The sequence below is a fragment of the Haliaeetus albicilla genome, chromosome 7 (genome assembly GCF_947461875.1).
Source record: "Haliaeetus albicilla chromosome 7, bHalAlb1.1, whole genome shotgun sequence".
Taxonomy (NCBI): domain Eukaryota; kingdom Metazoa; phylum Chordata; class Aves; order Accipitriformes; family Accipitridae; genus Haliaeetus; species Haliaeetus albicilla.
The window spans coordinates 41847977-41867817 of record NC_091489.1 but is presented as its reverse complement, the minus strand read 5'-3'; the positions used below and the strand labels follow the sequence as shown (position 1 = coordinate 41867817).

Genomic DNA, 19841 nt, shown 5'->3' with positions numbered 1-19841 from the left:
TTTAGGTGCCTGAGCCGCTCTGGAGGCTGCAGGAAGGTGAAATATCCAAATGCCTGGGGAGGAGGCAGTGGTACAGGCCAGGGAACGTGCTGCTGCAGGGAAACCCTCTTGGCAGGGAGGAGGACGTACGGAGCCCGAGCAGCCCACCTTCACCTTGCACGTTGTATCTTCTCTGCACGGCCAGGGAAGAAACAGAGCACACCTCTGCAAGCAGCCTGCTGCAAGGCCTTGCTTTTCGGGGATCCTGAGACTGAACACGCTGAACTGCTTTTGCACAAGGGTGAAGAAACACCCTCCCACCAGCGTTGGGCTCTGGCACATGAAAGCGGTTGGGCCCAGGCTGGCCTCTCTCCCTGTGAAAAGACTGCTTAAAGCTTAGGCCCTTCTGACGGACGGGAAGGTGGGACGATTTGGGAGAATGGAAGTTCAGCGTGCAGCTCCTGGCCAAATCCACCCTGGGACTGATGCCACTGCCTTTGACAGAGGGCACAGTATCGATTTTGGGAATCTTCTCACGAAGAAAGAGTCGCCCACAAGCAAAGCAGATGGGTGGATAGGAGCCTGCGGGGGATGCGTCCCCGAAAGACACCACACACAAGCACACCCATCGCAGGTGCTCAGACTAGTCAAGCTCACACGCCGAGCCAAGACCACGAGCCTCACGCCTCCCGCAGCCTCTCCTCGTGGCCGGCTGCGCTGCGCCAGGGGCTCCCCAGCTGCCCTCCCCGTGGCTGGCACAGGGAGCCAGCCTGCTCGGTGGGGTGCCGACCAGCTGTGGAGGGGCTGCTGGCATCCCAGAGCCACGGGGAGGTTGCAACGCAGCCACGGAGCAGAGGTTTTGGCCATCTCTGCCGGCCCGCTGCAGGCTGAGACTGTGTTGGGTGATGGCATTGCCGCAGCATCTGCCTTGCCCTGCAGGCCTGCCCGCGAGCCCACACGCAGGCAGGGGCTGTTGAGGGGCTACAGGCACTGAGCACGGGACCCCCAGGTCTCCCCTGCACAGCAGGACCACCAAACGCCTGAGCTTCGCTGCAGCATGCCAATGGGAATGAGCCGGGGACAGACCGATGGATGTATCCGCCCCCTCCCCTCCAAACCTGGGGACAACACGCAGTGTTTCGTGCTGCAGAAAGCACCCGACACAGATCGCTAGCAGGGCACGTGGCTCCCATACCCCCAACACCCTGCTGCCTTGCCCCTGCCACAGAAGGGGCTGTCAGGATCTGGCCTTCGCTGCTGCCGCCGCTCTGCTCCTACCCCAGCGTCACCCTCAGCGCCAGCATGCCCGGGGATGCCGTCCTTCCCCTCGAGCACAGGGGCTTGAGCTGAGGGCAGAAGCTAAACTCCCTCTGTCCGGGAGAGCCGGAGCTCAGCACAGCTCCAAGGGGGTTGGCAGTGACTGCTCTTGTTCCCCAGCTAATTGCAGAGGGGAGGTCTGTTCAGAGAAGACGTGGGACTACCTAAGCTGTACCTCTGGATCAGACCCCCTGGAAGGCATCGCTCTCTGAGTATTCCTGTTCATTCATTCCTCGCACAACCCAGCCTCTTACAGCTCCCTCTTCATTCATTTCTCCCTCCTTTTCCCTCTTTGTCGTTAACTTTTCTCCTTCCAACCCACGTTCCATCTCGCTCTCGCTCTCACACACGCATCCCTCCATCCTTGCCGCATCCCTCTGTGAATTTATCCCTCCTCACCCCTCCCAGCTTTGTCCCGATGACTAGTCCCAGGGGTCAGGCACTAAATGCTCATTTTCCAGGTACCCAAGAGACCTCTGCGCTCTGCTCCCGGACCCACGTTAGGGCTGGCAGCGTGAGCGGTGCGCCCACATTGTGGGCATGGCTTGGCAGCCCCCTAAATAGGATCGGGGCAGCATCCATCCCCAGGTAGGAATGCGGGCACTTAACCAGGCACCGGCTGCGATAGCCAACTCCAGCGGGAGAACAGAGGAGGGAAAGGAGGGAGGAAAGGTCACAGGAATCAGAGCAATCCCATTTCCTGCCCAAGTCCGCGGTCCCAGCTACGCGGTGAGCTCCGGCCCGATCCTTCCTCGAGTGCCCTTTACCTGCGTGCACAGACTCCAGGTTCACCATCCTGCCGGCGGAGGGAAATCCGCGGTGCGCCCAGCCTCCTGCCGTCAGCCCCAGGTTGCCAGGGGCTGCCAGTTTGTCCTCCCTCCTCTGCCACCCGCTGCCTCTCAAACCGGGCGTGGGTCCGCTCCCCAAGGGACCTAGAGCTCCATTGCCTGTTGCCATGCAGGGCCAGGGGAGCATGCGGCGCCGCGCCACGCCTCGCCCCACCTCCGGCTCCCTCGGGTGCCCTGACACCCAGCAGCCTGGCGCCCGGCCCATGCAAAAAGCACCCATTTGCATATTAGTAACTGGGGAATGGATGAGTCCCTGCAGCGCTACCAGGGCGTGGGGTGGGGTGGGAAGGAGGGAGGGAGGGAGGAAGGAAGGCGGTTTGCCCGCCCTCGGCTGCACAGATACACCCCGCAGCACCTGCCTGCTGGGCTGCGAGCGGGGGGCTTTACGCGGGGGCTCTGCCGCCAGCCCCAGGGCCGAGCCGGCCCCTCGCGGACAGGCTTTTGGCTCTGGCCTTTGCAACGCGTGGGTAAGAGAGGCCGAGGCGTCGAGCCGGGCTGGGCGGCAGCCGCCAGCACCCAGAAGGGCAGGCGTCCGAGCTGCGGGAACTGCCCTGCCCCTCCGCTAAGCAGCCCTTTCGCTTCATTTCTGGCCACTCTGATAAACCCCGGGGTCTGCTCAGAGCGAGCCATGAGAGCAGCCTGTGCGGTTGAGCGTCTGCATCTCTTAGGTCTGGGCTGAACCTGAACGATGCCGTAGGAAACAATCAGCACTAAAAGGAAAGTTAAGAGTAACCTGACTTGGCTAAAGATGCAGGGCAGGATTAGGATCAGCACATGGAGAAGCCCCTTTCCTGACTCGTGCTCTGTGCGGTACATCAGTCCCCCAAGAAGAGGAGAGAAGTGGCAGGCAGCCTCTTTCTCCTCCTCCTCGTTGTTTAAAGCTGCAGTATTCAGCCTCCTTCCAGGGAAGCCAGGCAAAAAAAAATCCCCTAATATTGGCTTCTTCTGTAGGGAGCTGCCAGAGGCCAGCTCCTCAGCCTATACCCTGTGCTGTGATGGGGACCAACAGTCACCCTCACAGATCCAGGCACTGTGGCTGCTCCCTGTCCCCGCCGTACACTACCTTGATGACCCCCAGCACGGCCCAGGGTAGCAGGACGCCTGCGTTAACCGCCTGAGCTCCAGCGCTGCTCAAACCCCTCCTGAAAGCGTTAACACGCTCAGTTGGTAGCTGCCAGGTACAAGCTATCACACATTCATCTCTCCCTGGCTAATTCACGTTCCAGGGCTCTCGGCTTTCCCACATACTGCTCTCCCTCCCTGGAAAGACAGGTTTCTCCGAAGAGATGGGTGGGCGGGCGGGCAGGCTCTGGAGCCTCACCTCCAACCCAGTCCAACTGTTATGGAGCCGGAGCGCCTGCCCTCGGCTTGCGTGGTCAGAGAGGACATCCTCAGGAGACGGCAACACACGAGGAAGAAAGGGTGGATGTGTTAAACGAAACTCTAACAAGGAAAAAGTGGAGAAAAGCGGGGGGAGAGGTGGAAGGGGGAAAGCAGAGAGGAGAGGAAGTTCCCAGGTCAGATGAACGTTTGCAGGCGCGAGGGGAGATTTCTGCGGGCTCCGTTTAGCGCTGCTCCAGGAAGCAGAAAGGCGACATGGGGTGGTTTGCACAGGCAGCTTGTTTTGAGCTGCTGGAGGGGCTGGACTCCTGCCACGGATCCCGAGCCTGTGGCAGAGCCCCAGCCATTCAGGCCCTGACCCTCGGGGCGTTCCTGGGCAGCTGCTGGTCTGTTTTCTAGTGTTTTCGGCGTGACCCCCACGTCTGGGTTTTCCCCATCTTGAAGACTGACGCGATCAGGCCTCTTCGCTGCGTCAACATGGATTTGCTGTGGCTTCCAGCCAGCTGGAAGGGCCTCTGGGGCACAGGAGAAAGGCCCCAGAAAGGCTGGGGACCACGAGAGCTCTCCTTCCCCCCCATCAGAGCACCTTTTGCACAGCAGCCGGGTGTTTCACTTGACACCGACCCTTTCTCTCTGCTTCCTGGCGCTTGTCCCTTGCTCCGGAGCCGAGCAGCCCGTGGCGGAGCCCCGGGGAGGCAGGTCCTCCCCGGTGGCACCTCCAGCCGGACAGGAATCCCGGGCATCCCTCCGCCCGGGGATGCTGTCCCGGCATGGGCAGGGCCGCAGTGCCCTCTCCTGGCCCTGCAGGCGCTGCCAAATGCAACCGGGAATCGCCCTGCAGCTGGTGGGATCTGCTTTTTGACTGTTACTTTGTGGTCAATGGAACAGCAGGGAAAAAAAAAATAATATTTAAGCACTTTATCTCCCCAAAGAGCTGTGGGAGCAAAGCCCTTCACCTGGGTACCCTTGGCTTCAGCGATGTGCTATGCAGGCAAGAGAGAATACACCCTCGTTATTAAGCTACCCAAAACATCCCCGCTACCCAGAGAAAGAAAAAATAGGGGAGGGATCACAGCATCATCACTCCTTTCTGTCATGGAAATAAGACCACCTTCTTCAGCAAAGGCAGATTTGCCTTAACTCTGCCCTGAGATGACCACTCCTAGATGCCAGCAGATATGCTGCTTTTTTTTTTTTTTTTCTTCCATGGCCATCAACGAATAATCCATCCGCTCTCATCCTCACTGTATGAAGTGTTCCTCCACTCCTGCTGCCAATGTTTATTCCTTTCTTGGAGGAAGATAAACTCTGCAGATAGCACTTATTTATGGAGTATGGCCTTTGGACAGGCCCTGAAAGCACAAACTGCAGAAAGATGTTACACACACACACCCCCCCCCCCCACTGCTTTTTTTTCTAGCAGGAACGATTTAAACCGGTGCTCCTGGCCAACTGCGCCTGCTCTCTGTGCCAGGAAGGTCTCCTGTCTCCACCTGCAACAGCTGCTTTTCGAGGGCATTACTGAAGTGCACCAGGAAGGATTTTTCTTCGGAAAAGCAAACGCGCTGCAGCACAGCTCTCTTCTAGCGAGGCTGGGCAGAGAGCGAAACCTGGCAGGGACCGAGACCCACAGCTGTAAACTGAGGCACGGAGCACACACCCCCCCCCCCAGCCCGGCTCTGCCCGCTCCGGTCCGGAGGAGCCTCCAACCTCTGTCCCCGGACACCCTTCGCCTCCGTGCTCCGCCAGCACCCACTTGTGGAGGCCGGGAAAGCTGCACCGCAAGCGGCCGCACAGGGCAAGCAGCCGGTGTGTGTCCCCCCCGCCATTCCCCAGCCTTCCCTTTCGGACCCCTTCGAGGCCCCGGTAGCCTCAGGGCAAGCAGGTGGCATTAGCTTCGGGAAAGCGGAGGCACCACCTCCCTCCCACGCTTTGGGGAGCGCGGCGGGTTGCAGCACACCTGGGGGACGTGCCCCGGTTGCTCGTCTCCCCTCAAAGCCCAGCTCTGCCAGAGCACGCACAAAGCCAGAAACGACTACCGAGTTGAGCTCTGGGTCTACTGCCCGTACTTAGATTTCACATCCTTCGCTCGTCTGCTACTCCCAGAGCTCCCACGGCACAGCACTGAGACGTCTCTGTGATCCAGGCACCCCAGAGCCTCACCGCTACAAAATAAGGACATTCAAGCTCGCCGGGATATCACCCAATGCTCCCAGAGCGAGGTCGTGTCCGCTCCCGGCAGCCCTGTACAGTGAGGAACAGTGGAAATGGGCTACGCGGGGCTCCCAGCAGAAAGGCACGAAGCCACCCTGCAATCTCCTCCCACGCTGCTCACAGCCCACCTCATCCCACAGCTGGATTTAACTCCGGCAAGCAGGGACAAAGTCCCACAGTGTCCTGCTGCAGCAGGAGCGGAGGCAGCGAAGAACATACCCCTGTAAATGCTGACCATGTAAGCAAAAACCCAGCAATCTCAGCTTCCCCAGAAATCACAGTAAGGGGTAAGTTGCCTTGGTGGCTCAAGTGGAGAAGGGCCGAGGTTGCCCAAGTCCTCGTCCCATCTCTGCATTCACCACACTAGGGGGAATCAGCACTCCACGTTTCTTCCTCGAGCAGCCAGAGCTAAGAGCTCTGAGCTGGCCCAAAACTCTGCAGCCCTCATCTCCCCTCAGCTATGGCTGCAGAGGAGTAGACAAAGCATACTTTATTGAGGCTGCTGGACCAGACAAGCCTCCAGCCACACGGTGCAGCCGCACATCTGCATAATACCCCCTCATGGGACCCCACCATCACTCAGAGAGAAGAGCAAGCACTACCACCTTGCCTAACCCCAGGACCTGCCTCTACTGCTGGTCTTTTACTTCACCTCAGACTCTTCCACAGTTGCTTGCAATGAGTCAAAGCTGTCTCCCTGCTAAGGGGCTGGGTGGATGGTATGCTTGAGATGCAGGACCACATTGAAAGTGCTGTGGTCGTGCTGAACAGCAGGATGTCCCTCCCCCATCCACGGGTCTTCAATGTCCTAGGTGCAGGCTTGAGACTTACCCATAAGGGAACAACTCTTAAATCAAGAACCCAAACAAGTGGATCACATGCAGATTATGCTGCACAGAGAAGCTTTTAGGCCAGGGATGCTTTAAAAAAATCAGTTTATTTTACCTTACAAATGATAAATAATTTGTTTTAAAAAAATCATTTCAAGTGTGTTTTACTTCATGTTGCAATATTAAAATACGTTTCCCTTCTCCCCCCTTAAGTGATCAATACAAAAATAATTGTGACCAAATTCTTTTTTTTTGTCAAAAATTCCTGTATTTTAGGCAAAAAGGCACATTGTGAAGGCTTTTCACCAGGAGGTACAGGGGTTCACAATGACCCCAACAGCCTCTCTCCCCTCCCTGCTTGCTCTAACTTGAGTGGAAGAGGACACAGGAACCAGGCAGCACTCCTGCAGTGCTTTTTGTCTGATGCCCTCCAGGTATATACCAGGGCCAAGGTCAGCTTCAGTGGTGTCCCTGTTTTACATATAGGGAAAACCAAGGCACAGCAAAGCAGTACAATTATCTAAGAGCTTCTTGTGAATAGCTGGCAGAGTAGGACATAAAACTGGACGTAGATGTAGAATGTTGTCTTCTTCAAAATGACAGCGCGAACCCACCTGGGATCATCCTCCCCCCCTTGCAACCACAATGTTATGATGGTAGTCACAAGTCTCTAGATGTTTCTTTCTTAGTAGGAGAGTCACAGGACCAACACAAAAAGTTGGGCCTTCACTAGTCTAAACAGGGATTAATTAGAGCCCTGATTACCAGCCCTTTAGGGGCAAAAGTCATTGCTGGGATATATCCCCCCCATTATATCTTCTAGCCACAGGAAGGATATAAAAGCCAGCTGGACACTAGAAAAAGCTACAGGCAGGCTCTTGCTTTGGGTAAGCGTCGTACCTTCCTTGTTCAGGGTACGTGGTCCCATAGATCAGCTGTTTTCCCATTGGGAAATGCTGTTGTGTCACCAGGAGGTGGTGAAGTCAGCGAAGGGGCTTCTTCAGTGGCAGAGATGTTTGACAATGCAGGTCATCAAGAGTATTTCTCTCCCTGCCCTGACAACTCATCAGGATGCTCAGGGCTGGTAACTGATCAGAGCTGCCCCCTTTCACATCTGCTAACTCCAGAGCAGGGCAAAACTCCAGAGCAGGGCAAAACACACCCTTCCCAGTGCTTCACCCCAGCAACCCGTGTCTCCTGGTTCTTCCAGGGAGCCAGATCTTCTGGCAGCTGGCAGGAGAGCATCAATGCACAGTGAGCTGAGCCTGCTTATCACAGTATGAGGCAGCGTCAGGTGGGGAGGGAGTCACAGGGGGCCAGAAGGAAAGGCACACACACAGAGCTCTCCTGGTACAAGGCACCACTGTGAACTGTATTCCTTCTTTGGAGCAGCCCGCTCCAGGAGGCCCTTAGCATCATTAATGGTGGCAGGAGGCAGATGAGCTGCCCCTTGAAAAGGTCTGGCCTGGCTTTACTAGGTCTCCTCGTCCCAGAGACATAGCTGCTTCTGCGGCACATAGTAATCAAAAGTGTAGCCCTTCTGGCAGCTGCGGATGCCACATTTGTAAGAAGAAACCTTGCCCCCAGCATCACGACTCTTGCAGTACTTCAGCATGCACGGGTACCACTCGATGCTCAGCGAGTAGCTGCAAATGCAGGGTTTCCAACGATCTGCACACAGCTTGCAACGCTGCAGGTCAGGGAGATCAGATGTCTGTGGCAGAACCTCAAACATGGAGCCGTCCACCCCTGTGAGAGAAAGCAGAGAGACATTGCTCAGGGTGCTGCCAAAAGGCAAGGCCAAAGGAGAGAGCCACCAAAGCAAGCATTGCTCTCTCTGCACAGTCTCCAGAACAGTCGAGGAGAATGAGGTTAGACAGAGTGCATTCACAAGGGCTGTTTGGACACGAGTCTAAATAGGAACCATGGGAGAAGAAAGGGCCCTGGGGAAAGTAAGCCAAAAGATACACAAAGGGTGTAAAGAACATATTTCTTTGGGGTGATGAACCAGGTGAAAGGCTACCTTGAAAATACCTGCCTAATTAGGTTCACTAGGAGAGCACCACCAAAAGAAGTCAGATATGCTAACAAATAGAGTAGTGCAATGTGACGTGCAAGCAAACGATACACGTGCCTTATCTACCATAAAGACAGCAAAAGAGAAGCCAAAATGACCTGTGCTGATCACCAGAAACCTGGCAGGAGAGATCACAGCAGAGTGCCAGCTTGCTGACAGGAGCAGTTGCAACAAAACCAAAGGAAACTTGCCTTTCTCCAGCCAAAATTTGACATCTTCTTCTCGGGTATAAATTGCTTCTTTGGCCTCTGCACAGACATTGTGGATGTGAGAGCTCAGCTGGGCCCCCTTGCTGAAGTTGACAGCTACATCCATGCTAAGATGCTCCAGGCCCCGCACCTCTTCAGCCTGCCGCACTGTCCTGGGATTTTTCTGCAGAGGATGAAATAATGAAAACTTGAATCCTGGTTACAACACATTCTTTATAGCATGTCACGATTTTGTGCCAACATAAGAAGATGTGCAAGTGGATGTTCCTCTGTAAACGCACCTGCATCTTATCTGGAGGGAAGGCACTGAAAAAACTTCTTGTTGGTGCTGAAACTGATGGTAGTTTATCATTGCTCTGTTTTGCCTGTGATCATTTCATAATGCTTTGTTGTGATGAAGGGTTCCAAATCAGTACTTACTTCACTGGGCAATGTGGGACAGGGATTTTCAGGGTGATTGCTCTAGCCATCCACCTACCCTTTGATACAGACTAGGCTGAACTAAATCATGCCTCCTTCTAGTATATTAGTAGAACAGGATCAATACTGTTGATGAACTTAGTTTAATACTGAGTCCCTCAAGCAGGAGGGGCGGTCGAAGGTGGGTCTAATAGCTGAACAATCGGGCAGCTGCCTGGGAAGGGTATCCAGACAGGACAGCTCTAAAGAACCCTGGGTGGACTGGAGGATGGAACTGGCACTGAAGCCAGCTGCAGGGTGCCTCTTACCTGCCGCAGCTTTGCCATAGACTCGCTGGGGATGATCTCGTTGCGGTGAAGCCGCGTGACAAAGCAGAGCGCTTGGAACTGGCTCTGGCCCCTCTCCAGCTCCCCTAGGATTAAGGCACGGAAGATCTTCACCTCCTGAAAAAGAGATAAACAGAGTGAGAGTCATAGATATTTGGCATCAGCAGGGTGAACCGAGAAGTCAGGGTCAAAGAGGAAGGCTCCGGCCAAAAGAACGAAGTCAAAGGTCTCATACTTCTGCTACCCGAGCACAGGGGTGTAGTCCCAGGTTCAATCCCACCCAAAAGCCTGCAGCATAGTAACTGGTGTCTGTAAAGAAGTAAGGGTTTTCGCAATCCCACTGTGGCAAGAACAAACTGCTGCCAGGTCACATCCCACATCCATGGCTTCCTCAAACAACAGCTGGGGGTTTGTGTCCTTTACCAAGAAGGGAGGCAAGCCTCCAAGGAGTCTCATTTTGTTTTGTTAAACAAGTATCTCCATGCATTACTCAGGGCAAGCAGTCCCAATTTCCTCTGCTGCCTTCACTCACTTGCTTCTGAGCAACCGGTATCCTGGAGAACAAATTATTAATTTCTGAACCCTACAGCATGTGGAACAGAAATGAAAGTCAAATTGTTAGATCCAGAAGGAACCTGTTATGATCAGCTGCAGCTGACCTTCCTTTCTGCCCAGGTCAATAATTTTGGCATTTTATATAGAGAGCTTCTGACACGGATTGTAGTCCGTCTCCAAAACCTGCTTGGAAACCAGTCATAGTTACCTCCACGGAGACTCACAGAATACCTTGTTCAATAGCAAAACCTCCGTATATCCTCTTCTGGCATAAATTAACACCGATTTCTATGCAGGTATCAATTCATCTGGCTTCGGGCTTCAGAGGCATTTGTACACTCTGTGGGAATCTGCCATCCCCTGTCTTGGTGTCAGACCATACTACTACAAGGGATAAGCAGATGGATCGGAATGGTGCCCCTTCCTCGGTATGAAGAGCAATTATTGCCTTTTGGCACCCAGCCACAGCCATCGCTCTTGACAACGTCCTCCACAGAGAGCTAGACAGATACTGGTGGCTACGGAGCAGCAAGCAGAAGCTATGCCAAGCTGCTAAGATCATCTCTTTACTCTTGGCCTCCTAAGCTATACCTGTTGCACGGCTCATAAGCTCAGTTTCATCCAAACCTCTTTCCGCCCCAAGAAGAGGGGAGCCTTTCTCTTTTCTAGAAGCTCTAAGCAGTGTACCCACTGAGGTTTTTCTGCAGATTAGCTCATGCAGCCCACCATTTATTCCTTGCCTTCTCTTCCATATCCAGAAGAGAAAAGGGTATGCAATTCAGTGCACATCTGGACAGCTGAAAAACAGCTGCAATTTGGGATCCCTCCCCAGGACAGGAGAAAGGATTTTGCTGGGTGCATTTGTTGACTGAAAACTCACCACAACAGCAGGACATGAAGGAGTTTGGGGAAGAAAGAGATACCAAAAATGCTTGTGAAATTACTATGGAATAATTTTTTTTTACAGCTTTAATGGAGAGCATTCTCACTGAGACATTGGCACCACTGGAACGACCCATGTTCCCATCTACATTTAGTCCAGCTGCCTTCCAGCTGATCTCTTCTGCTGTGAGCTCCCATGCTGTGCAAGGCCCAAGGATGAGTAGACTAAAACTGGTAGCTGACCCTGGCATACTCTTCAGCTGAAGATTTAATTTTAATTCACTTTGAACAATCAGCATTCAGTCTGGAAAAAGCAAACAGGGATAGCCGTGTTTTGCACTCAGGCTGAAAGCCTCTACAGGCAGGAGATTAAAAACAGTGCAGTACTTCCAGGTTGGAGGCAATTTTTGTAAAATGAGAACATGCTGAGCAACTGATTAATCCTTCTGATCTGCCTATTTAAGAATTAGCCTTCAGACACCCAACTCTCTTTCCTCCTCAAGGCTGATACATACGAGAGATTCACAGCTCTCGCTGCGCCCAGCAAACGGTCCAGAGCTCCCAACCGATCCCACACAGCTGCAGGTCCCTCGCTCTGCCTCCCAAGTCCAGAGCCCAGCTGCCCCCGCAGAGTCCAGGCAGAGATAAGCTCCTTCCCAAGTGGTCTCAGGTCCCAAGGTGCCACTTCCACACGATACAAAAGACTCCTGGACTCAGTGACTCTGTTCAGTGATGAATTCGGACAAAGGTTTTAAGTATGTTTTAAGTGTTTCCGAGTTCCAAGCACACAGGAGAGGAAGGACCAAATTTGTGTCATGACAATGCACCAGTGGAGCAAATGAACAGCTCTCAGGCATCAAGACAAGCATCGAGAGTCCCCCTCCAACCTAAGACAGACACCAGGAGCAAGCTCGGAGCGCACAGGGTCACCAGCCGCTGCTGTATTGCCCTCAAATCACCTTATTGCACTGCCTCCAACTCCAGCCTTACTCCCATCACACCAGTGAGCAAGTGACCCAGGGCTGCTGCTCAGCTAATCTAAATATTTACCTGCCTATCTCTTGTGTGCTTACTGATGTACAGGTCAACGAGTCCCTGTAAACTCTAGTAAAGATCCCTGCAAAAATCATCATTGAAAGAGCACATTGGTAGGTAATGGAGGGAGGGAAAGAAAGAGAAAGGTGGTCTTGCAGTGGGGGAGGTACAGCTGCAGGAGGAAAGAGCAAGGGGAAGACAGTATAGGTCAATGGGGTGGTGTCCCACTGCATGACCCACCCTTTCCTCCACCCCCAGATTCTCCTTTCTCAGAAAGACATGGCCCATCTCCCTCATGTCTCCCTGCTCCTGCCCTTGGGCACACATCCAGCCAGCCCTTTGCTCCCCATCTGCCTGCCGCAGGCCCTTCCAGCTGAATCAGAGAGGCTCTGTGCCTGGGTGCCTGGTCGGGTACATTAAACAGCTTGGGTCCCCCAGAGACGAGGTCATTTCTTCACCTCCTCCCTGCGTTCCCAGTGCTTCTGGCCCACATCCCTCTCCCAGCTCTGTCTCACTCCACGACATCTAAAGGAAGCAACTGTGGTATGAAGAGGGCTCCAGTGCTGCCTGAACTCCAGGTGTCAGGGATTTCTAGCACGTTCGTTGATACCAAGGGAGATGCACTGAAAAGACAGGAATGGTCTGGGTTTGCCAGCACCGAAATAGCCAGTGAGCCAACAGCTTTAATCAACCTGTTTTGTTCAAGGAGCTGGCTCCTATAGCATGTGTTGCTCTGAAGAGAGAAGTCACACCTTCACCTGGCTCCAAGCAAACCCAAAGTGACCCTTGCTGTGGATTTCAGAGCAAGGCTAGAACTGTGCTGCACGCTGGCCCATTTTCCAGGAGACGCAAACCCCGCAGTGACCACTCTCTCCTGAGCGAGAAGTCAGTCTCTTCTTTTGCCCAGCCCTGCTTCACATCTCTGTCTCAAAGCCTTGCTTGGCTTTCCCTAGCTTCCCAGCTCTCCCTGCCCTGGCTATGCAACCTCAGGTGGAGCAAGAACCGAAGCTTGTCACATCAAAAATATGTCATGCTTCTCACACGGGAAGAGCCACTGAAGTTTTTCCTACTCAGAGTGCCCTTCCCTCCCCAGCCACTTCACCTCTTTCCCACCAGCAGGAGTAGGGTGAATCAGTGCCGAGGCGGGTACCCAGCCAAGGCAACAAACGGCACCTTTAATTCCGGGTTTCTGCAAAATTTCCCAGCAGGGAACAAGTCCCAGCAGAACATTGCCTTTGCAGTGTGGGGACTCTCCAGATGAACTCATCATGAGGGCGCTGAGAATCCTTGGCCCTGACCTGCACTTGTGTGGTGGGTACAGTTACAGCTATTGTTTAGGTTTGGACGACAAACGCTTAGTGTAACAGAAAACAACCAGTTCTGCAGCCGTGCTTTAACCATGGCACTGGAGGTAACTGCAACCTTGGCTTTCACAGCAAGGCGAGAGCAGCTCCTCTTTCCTAAAAGCAGAAAAGAAATCAGTGCACCGAGCTCCCAACAGCCTGGGTTGCCTGCACCTACCAGAGGGACTTCCAGCAAAGAACTAGCCTGCAAGGAGGAGCAGTGAAATCATCAAACTTCTTCCCTCCTCGCACTGTCCTCAGCCAGCTCCTCCAGGGACTGTCATCTGGGATGCGAGAACAATTCAACCTCCATTTCTAGGGTTTATCCAGTAGAGACTTACAAGCCTGTGTGGTCTAGATCTGAGCCCAGGCTCTCGACTTCACATTGAGTGGAGCAAACCAGTTCCCAGGGAAATAAATTATTTCAATGCCTTCCTCCCAGCAACCCATTCAGCTTTCCTGCCAAATTTCTCTCCCCCAAGGACATCAGCGCTGCTGTGGGACCCACTTTTGTCTTTGCTATCGTACGCCTGCTCAGAGTGGTGGGTACATGCAAAAAGGACGCACTGCTCGGGGCACTGGGAAATACCGGCACTCCTGGGCCCAATTCCTTACGCTGTCAGCAGCCTTTGCTGTGGTCAGGGTCCTGCACTGCCCCAGGGGAACAGCTACAGCTGGCCAGAAAGTCATTGTGCTCATACAACATAGAGAATCCACACTGGGGGCCCAGTCAGCTGAGTTACCCTGACTGGGCAGGGATTATGTTTTTTAACCCCTCTCCTACTGGAAATGGCTAGAGTGAAGACACTTTGGTGCATTGCCTCTTATACTCACGAATCTATAAAGGCAAACTAAGGATGTGCTGGGAGAGAGGGGCGGGGGGTGGAAACAAATGCACATTTTCAGGAGCAATAAGGTTTGACCCTGATTCTTACAAGCATTGTACAGCCAGAAATCCCCACAACGTTCTGAGATGCTTGGAAAAACAACCTCTAGTTAAGCATCCTCATGCTCAGCGCCAACAGCTTGAGCAATGCCTAAAAGTAACTGTCAGAGACCATTTTTGAAACTGAAGCCTACCTAACAAGTGATTTTCCCAAAGCCATGGAGTCAGCAAAGGGCAGCTCTGGCTGCACGGCAGGAGTTTAGCCCTCCAGCCCTGTGCTCAGCTCAGCAGCCATCACGCTGCCTTTGCATATGGTACAGCTGCCGTCTACCCACACTTGAGCGATCAGTTCAAGAGAGAACATTTTTAAGCACTTCACTACAGCTCAAGGTAACAAACAGCACCATGTTTTAATGAGCCCACCCCATCCCTCCTGCCCTCCCAGAGGGTGCTGAATGACCCTCCTTTTATATTTTTGGTATCTCTACAGAGAAGAGACTGCTTTCCAAACTACATGGATATCATCTATCATAGATGCCATCATCTTCGGACAGATGCTTTCCTGTATCACCTAGTCATTTAGCACCTAACACAATGGATCCCTGGCAAAATTCTCAAAACATCACCCCAGAACATTACGTAGCATCAGCTTTATTAACAAGGAAACTGAAAGGACTGGCAGTGCAAGCGTTAAAATACCATCACCCATGGTTTCTCTCCTGTGTTTCCAACACTTTTCCAGCAATCGAAACAAACAAAACCCAAAAACTTTTCTGGCAATCAAAAGGAAAAAGAAACTTTTCTATATCTTTGTACTGACCTTGGAAAAAACCCACCCACTTTGTTCTCAGGCCACTGTTTAACAACTGGCAAGATCATGCTATTCAAATTAGACACAACATTTACGGTTGCTGTCCCCCCTCAGTCTTTTTTGCAATACATTTTATGCCTGACAGTGCTACACAGGAAAAAAAGAAGTGTTTTCATCACATTCTTTCAAACTGCAAGAACAGAAATGGTCTTCACTACTGCACTTCCCAGAAAACATCAAGTCCCAGTCTGGACTCCCACTGACCAGTTTGTGCTGCACTAGAGAATGAGAAAAAAAAATGGTGAATGGTATGCTCTGAGGACATGACTCTTTCATGTTCAGCTCTGGAGGGGAGGCAGGGGTGGAAGAGAAATGAAAATCCCACCTCTGTGGAAGACCCAACCACTGCTCAAGTCCCACCCAGCTTCCACCAGTGTCAGAGCAGAGAAATGAACTGTGATCTCATTAAAACTCCTTCCTTCTCCAGCCTCTGGTCTAGCAGCAACTCCTTGTCAGCAAAGGAAAAAAAAAAAAATCTGCCTTTGGACTAACCCCCTGCAGTTTAAGCCAGAGAAGTGGAAAAATCATTTGTGCAAAACCCCAGCATCCTGGCCACAGCATGACCACACAATCTAGCTTGGGAAAGCCAGATCAACAACCCCAGCTGCTTTTACCAAGGCTAAGAGCCTCAAGACCTTCTCTCTGGAGAGAAGGAGTTGTGTAATACTAGAGAGATGAGCACCAGAGCAGAACAGTGAATTGCCTCCATGCAGCCAGGAACAGGTCAGAAGGGGAAGCCTGGCCAGGCAGCTGCCTGCTCACATCATTACTCACTGCACCGCAAATTCATCTCCTCAGTCCTTTATGTTTTTCTGGCTTTTTTCAGCTATTTTCCAGCAAAGCCATGAAACAGAGAGAGCCAGTGCCCAACTGTTCTAAAACTGACGATTAGGAATGGACTTCTGCAAGTCCGATACTTGCAAAGCCTTCCAGGGACCATCTCCTGTGTAGTTCCAGCAGGAGCTGAGGATGCATGGAGCTAAGAATTTAACATACTGAAGTCAGGATACCTTCAGAGAACCTGTACCCAGAAGCAGCTCAACTATAATAAGGATGAGAGCAAGAGAAGAGCTAACATAGGCTCTGTTGGGTTTGTAGATGAGATTGGAGAACAAGCTCCCCTCAAGAAGAGCGGAAGCAAGTGAAGAATGCTGAAATGACCAACAGCTCAGGACACCAGAAGTCCACAAGTCACATTCCTGGCTCCCAAAGGGCCTACCTAGAGGATCTGTAATGAGCTTGGATTTCCCTTGGCCACAAATACACTGTGGTATGCAAGACTGCAAACTGCAGGCTTAAGAGCCCTCCCTCCCTTCCTTAACTTCCCTAGTGTGGTATGTCTTCTTGGAATTTTTTTTTATGGGACTGCTTCCTTGCACGTGTGCTGGAGTACACTGAGCGTGCCACCACATCCAAAATCACCAAGGCTTTTGCTAACATCTCAGAAAGAGATGGGCTTGACCCTGCACCCTCCAGATGGAAGAGGGCCATCTGAGAGGCTTGCAAGAAGACTGGGACCAAAGAGCACAGCTGAGAGGGAAAGAGGCACCAGAACAATCCCTGGCAGAAGGCTCCAGGGTTCACAGCAGGTTGGGACACACCACCTTCCCATCTCATGGGTTTCAGCTTCCTCCTGCCACAAACCAAAGTCCACCTGAGCAAACAGTCTGAACGGAGCGTTGGAAGAAGATAACACTGCCATGCTACCCGGACAGCCATGCCACCCACACGGCAGCAAACAGCTCTTCCCTGTGCAATAGCAAGTTTGCTGCATCCAGCCAGGCTTGGCACGCTCTGAAGAATGCCATGCTGGCCCTGAAGCTACCCTCTCCTGCTGAGAAGCTTGGGATCTTGGGCTTCAGCTCAGCAAGTATCACCTCCCTGCAGAAAGGCCACCTCTCAAGCGCTGGGCTGGGAGGAAAGGCTCCCCTTACAGGAGGGCTGTCGTCAGGCCCACGGACAACTGATGGTCAAACACTTCCCACACCACAAACTCACACACGTGCTCCCAAAGACAGCAGGAGTCCACTTAAGGAACTAACTGTACCCCACACGCATTGTGGAGAGAGATGTCCACAATGTGATAGAGCAGAGCACAAACACCCCTATCCGGGAGTCAGGAACCGGAGCTCTCCCCACCGCACAGAGACTCTCCTGCCCTAGCCCTGCTCCGTGCCCAGTTGCTGCTGAGCCTGCCACGCAAAACTACGCTACTCGCAACTCAGCAAAGAGAAACAGAGCTGCTAGGGTCGGCTGGGTGCGGGGGAAGCTCTGCCACCCACGCCACTAGTATCTTTACCACTTATTTTCACCACAGAGGCAGCCCGGGTTACAGGTGTAACGCCAGTGGGGACAGCAGCCTGCCTAAACGGCTTGGAGCTATACGTGTGAGAATTGCTCCGCAGAGACTGCAAACAAAGACCCCAGCAGTGCTCGAGGGTGGACGGACCCTTCCCGACACACGCGCAAGGACCCTCCGTTCCTCCGAAACGGTTCTGGCTCCTGGACCCTCAGCCAGGGTTTTCCCAGGCTCCGAGCGGGTCCCAGGTTCGGAAGGACCTCGCGTTCGCGTATCACCGGCGCTCGCCCCGCGAAGAACCCCACACGCCAGAGTCCTGACCCGACCCTCTCGCTAAGCCCGTCTGCCGACCCGCGAGGTGCGAAGGGCCGGAGCTCCCAAGCCGCAGCCTTCGCCCGCCTACAGCTCAGCCGGGAACCGCCGCGGGCGACCGGCCCCGCAGGACACGCCGTGGGTTACCGCTCCGCTGCCCTCCTCGGGGCTGGGGGACCGCGGCGGGCGGGGGACAGGCTTTCAGCGCGCACGTCCTCCCCGGGGAAAGCGGCGCGTCCCGGCGAGAGAGCGCGGACGCCCTCGTGTCCCCCCCGGCGTCCCTGGGAACCGCCCGCCGGCACCTTCCTGGGGGCTCGCTGGGGACCGCGGGAGCTGCCCGGCGCCGGGGCGGGAGCCCGGAGCCCGAAGAAGCGGCCCGAAGAGCCGTACCTGTCTGAAGTCGGCGGTGAGGGTGACGAGGGCACCGTCGGCCGTACGAAGCTCCAGGCTGATGCAGTCGGAACCGCTGTCGGCCTGCAGGCTCTCCTCCGTCACCTGCCCGCCGGGCAGCCGCACCCGCACCCGCAGCTCGGCCCGCGCCGCGGGGCCGGGCGCGCCGGGCAGCGGGGCCAGCGCCAGCCAGAGCAGCGCGGGCAGCGCCGGCAACCGGCGCCGCGGGCCGCGCATCCCACAGCCCCCCCGCAGCCGCCCCGCCGGGGCCGAGGCCGCGGGCTCAGGGCAGGGCCGCCATGGGGCGGGGGGCGCGGGCGGAGCGGTGCGGAGCCGGGCGGCGGGCAGGCGCGGAGCGGCGGCGGCGGCGCGGGAAGGAAGGCAGGCGGCCCGCCGCGCCCCCGGCCCCGGCCCCGCTGGGGTGGCTCGGCGCGCCGCCCGCTCGCCCTTTTCATTCAAGCCCTCGGCGGGCTCTTCCCTCGCCCCCCCCGCCCGTCACTTCCTTCCCCGGGCCCAGGGACCGGCCCTACGGAGGCAGCGCGCCGCCCCGCCGTTAAAGGGCCCGCGCCGGCGGGGACGCGGAGGAAGGGAGGGCGGCCGGCCGCGGCTCCGCGGCACTAAGCTCTGTCCTAAGGCAGCGTCCCCCGCACGAAGCCCGCTGCCTCCTGCCCGCGGGGCTCTGCAGGCGTCTTCTCCTGCCGGGCGCGCTTCGCGTGGCTTTGCTTTTTCTTCTCCCTCGGGATCCGCGGCCGGCCGCAGGCTGCGGTTGGAAAGGAGAGAGGGAGGGCAGCGTTAACGACGGGGCCCAGCTCTCCCGCCGGCACGAACAAACACGCGCGGGGCCCGCTGAACATCAAACGGCATTTACATGAGTGCTCGCAGCGCACCGGGACAGGGCTGTTGCCTGGGTGGATTCCTGCCCCCGAGGGGCACGTCGGATTTGCCTTCGCGGGCACGTGGACCTGGGTCCCTTCAGACTCTTCGGTTCACAGTCAAAAGGCTCCCAACCTGCCCTTCACCCACCCGCTTCTGCAATCGCTTCCAGATGGGCAGATGCTCGTGAAGGGCCCCTTTGATTTCAAAAGGTCTCTCTGCAAACACAAAGGTCACTGTGGCAGCGGGATCGGGGCCTCAGAGAAAGAGCTTTGCGAGGAGAAACACAGAAATAAACAGAAACAACCATTTAAATCCATGCTTCCAGGCAAAGAGATCACTCTCCTTCAAGGAGTGCTTTTTGTGGGACCTCGCACAAGTTTTGACCCTGTATTTTCCACAGCCTCCCTCAAAACAAATTGTCTCCTTGAAATACTTTTCAGGACAATAGCAGCGCTTAAAAATAAGAGCCGAGGAGAAGGAAAAGTTCAGAGGTGCAGTGAGGGGAGAAAAGAAATGCCCCAGCTCAGCTACAAAAAGACAGGGAGGGCCCGCAAGGTAGAAACACAGAGGAAGACAGTTCCTCATGACAAAAGCTGCTGAGGAGAAGGCCCCGCTCACAGTGGTTTTATTCAGAGGAGATTATGCAAAAAAGACAGGAGGACCCCAGCAGGGGCTGGAAGAAAGAGTGCCATGAGGTCAGTGGGCACAAATAACCCTTGGAAGACTTCCAGTCCAAAGGGCCATACTCACTTCTCATCCCAAATCTGGAATTCACTTCCCTGTTGCACTCGGGTTACTTCAGGTCTATCAGCTTGCAACTGAGCCCCAAGC

General features: G+C 54.6%; 2 protein-coding genes across 4 annotated transcripts in view; both read right to left on the bottom strand.

The window, feature by feature from the left end:
* The window catches only part of POU2F3 (POU class 2 homeobox 3), a 44611-nt gene extending 42110 nt beyond the window's left edge, over positions 1-2501 (bottom strand). For both annotated transcript variants that reach the window (XM_069788062.1, XM_069788063.1), the window contains exon 1: positions 2064-2501. In XM_069788062.1, the coding sequence (XP_069644163.1) occupies positions 2064-2370 (307 nt within the window). In that variant the 5' untranslated portion in view covers positions 2371-2501. The remainder of the gene's footprint in view (positions 1-2063) is intronic.
* Positions 2502-6617: 4116 nt separating this feature from the next.
* Positions 6618-18604, bottom strand: OAF (out at first homolog). Of its 2 annotated transcripts, XM_069788060.1 has the most exons (5): positions 18522-18604; positions 18135-18468; positions 9544-9678; positions 8798-8978; positions 6618-8278 (listed from the first exon to the last, which is right to left on the bottom strand). In XM_069788060.1, exons 1-5 carry the CDS (start codon positions 18587-18589, stop codon positions 8004-8006), a joined length of 993 nt encoding a protein of 330 aa, XP_069644161.1. In that variant the 5' UTR covers positions 18590-18604; the 3' UTR covers positions 6618-8003. The 2 variants fall into 2 exon arrangements, with proteins under 2 accessions (XP_069644161.1, XP_069644160.1); XM_069788059.1 differs by lacking the exon at positions 18522-18604 and having other exon boundaries at positions 18135-18452.
* Between the last annotated feature and the right edge of the window lie 1237 nt (positions 18605-19841).

Excerpts from the sequence above, each read along its gene's own strand:
- OAF (XM_069788060.1), bottom strand. The coding sequence starts at position 18,589 with ATGAAAAGGGCGAGCGGGCGGCGCGCCGAGCCACCCCAGCGGGGCCGG. Across the intron at positions 18,469-18,521 it reads GGCCGGGGGCGCGGCGGGCC|GCTCCGCACCGCTCCGCCCG; the intron begins GCCTGCCTTCCT and ends GCCCGCCGCCCG. Across the intron at positions 8,979-9,543 it reads CTATGGCAAAGCTGCGGCAG|AAAAATCCCAGGACAGTGCG; the intron begins GTAAGAGGCACC and ends CATCCTCTGCAG.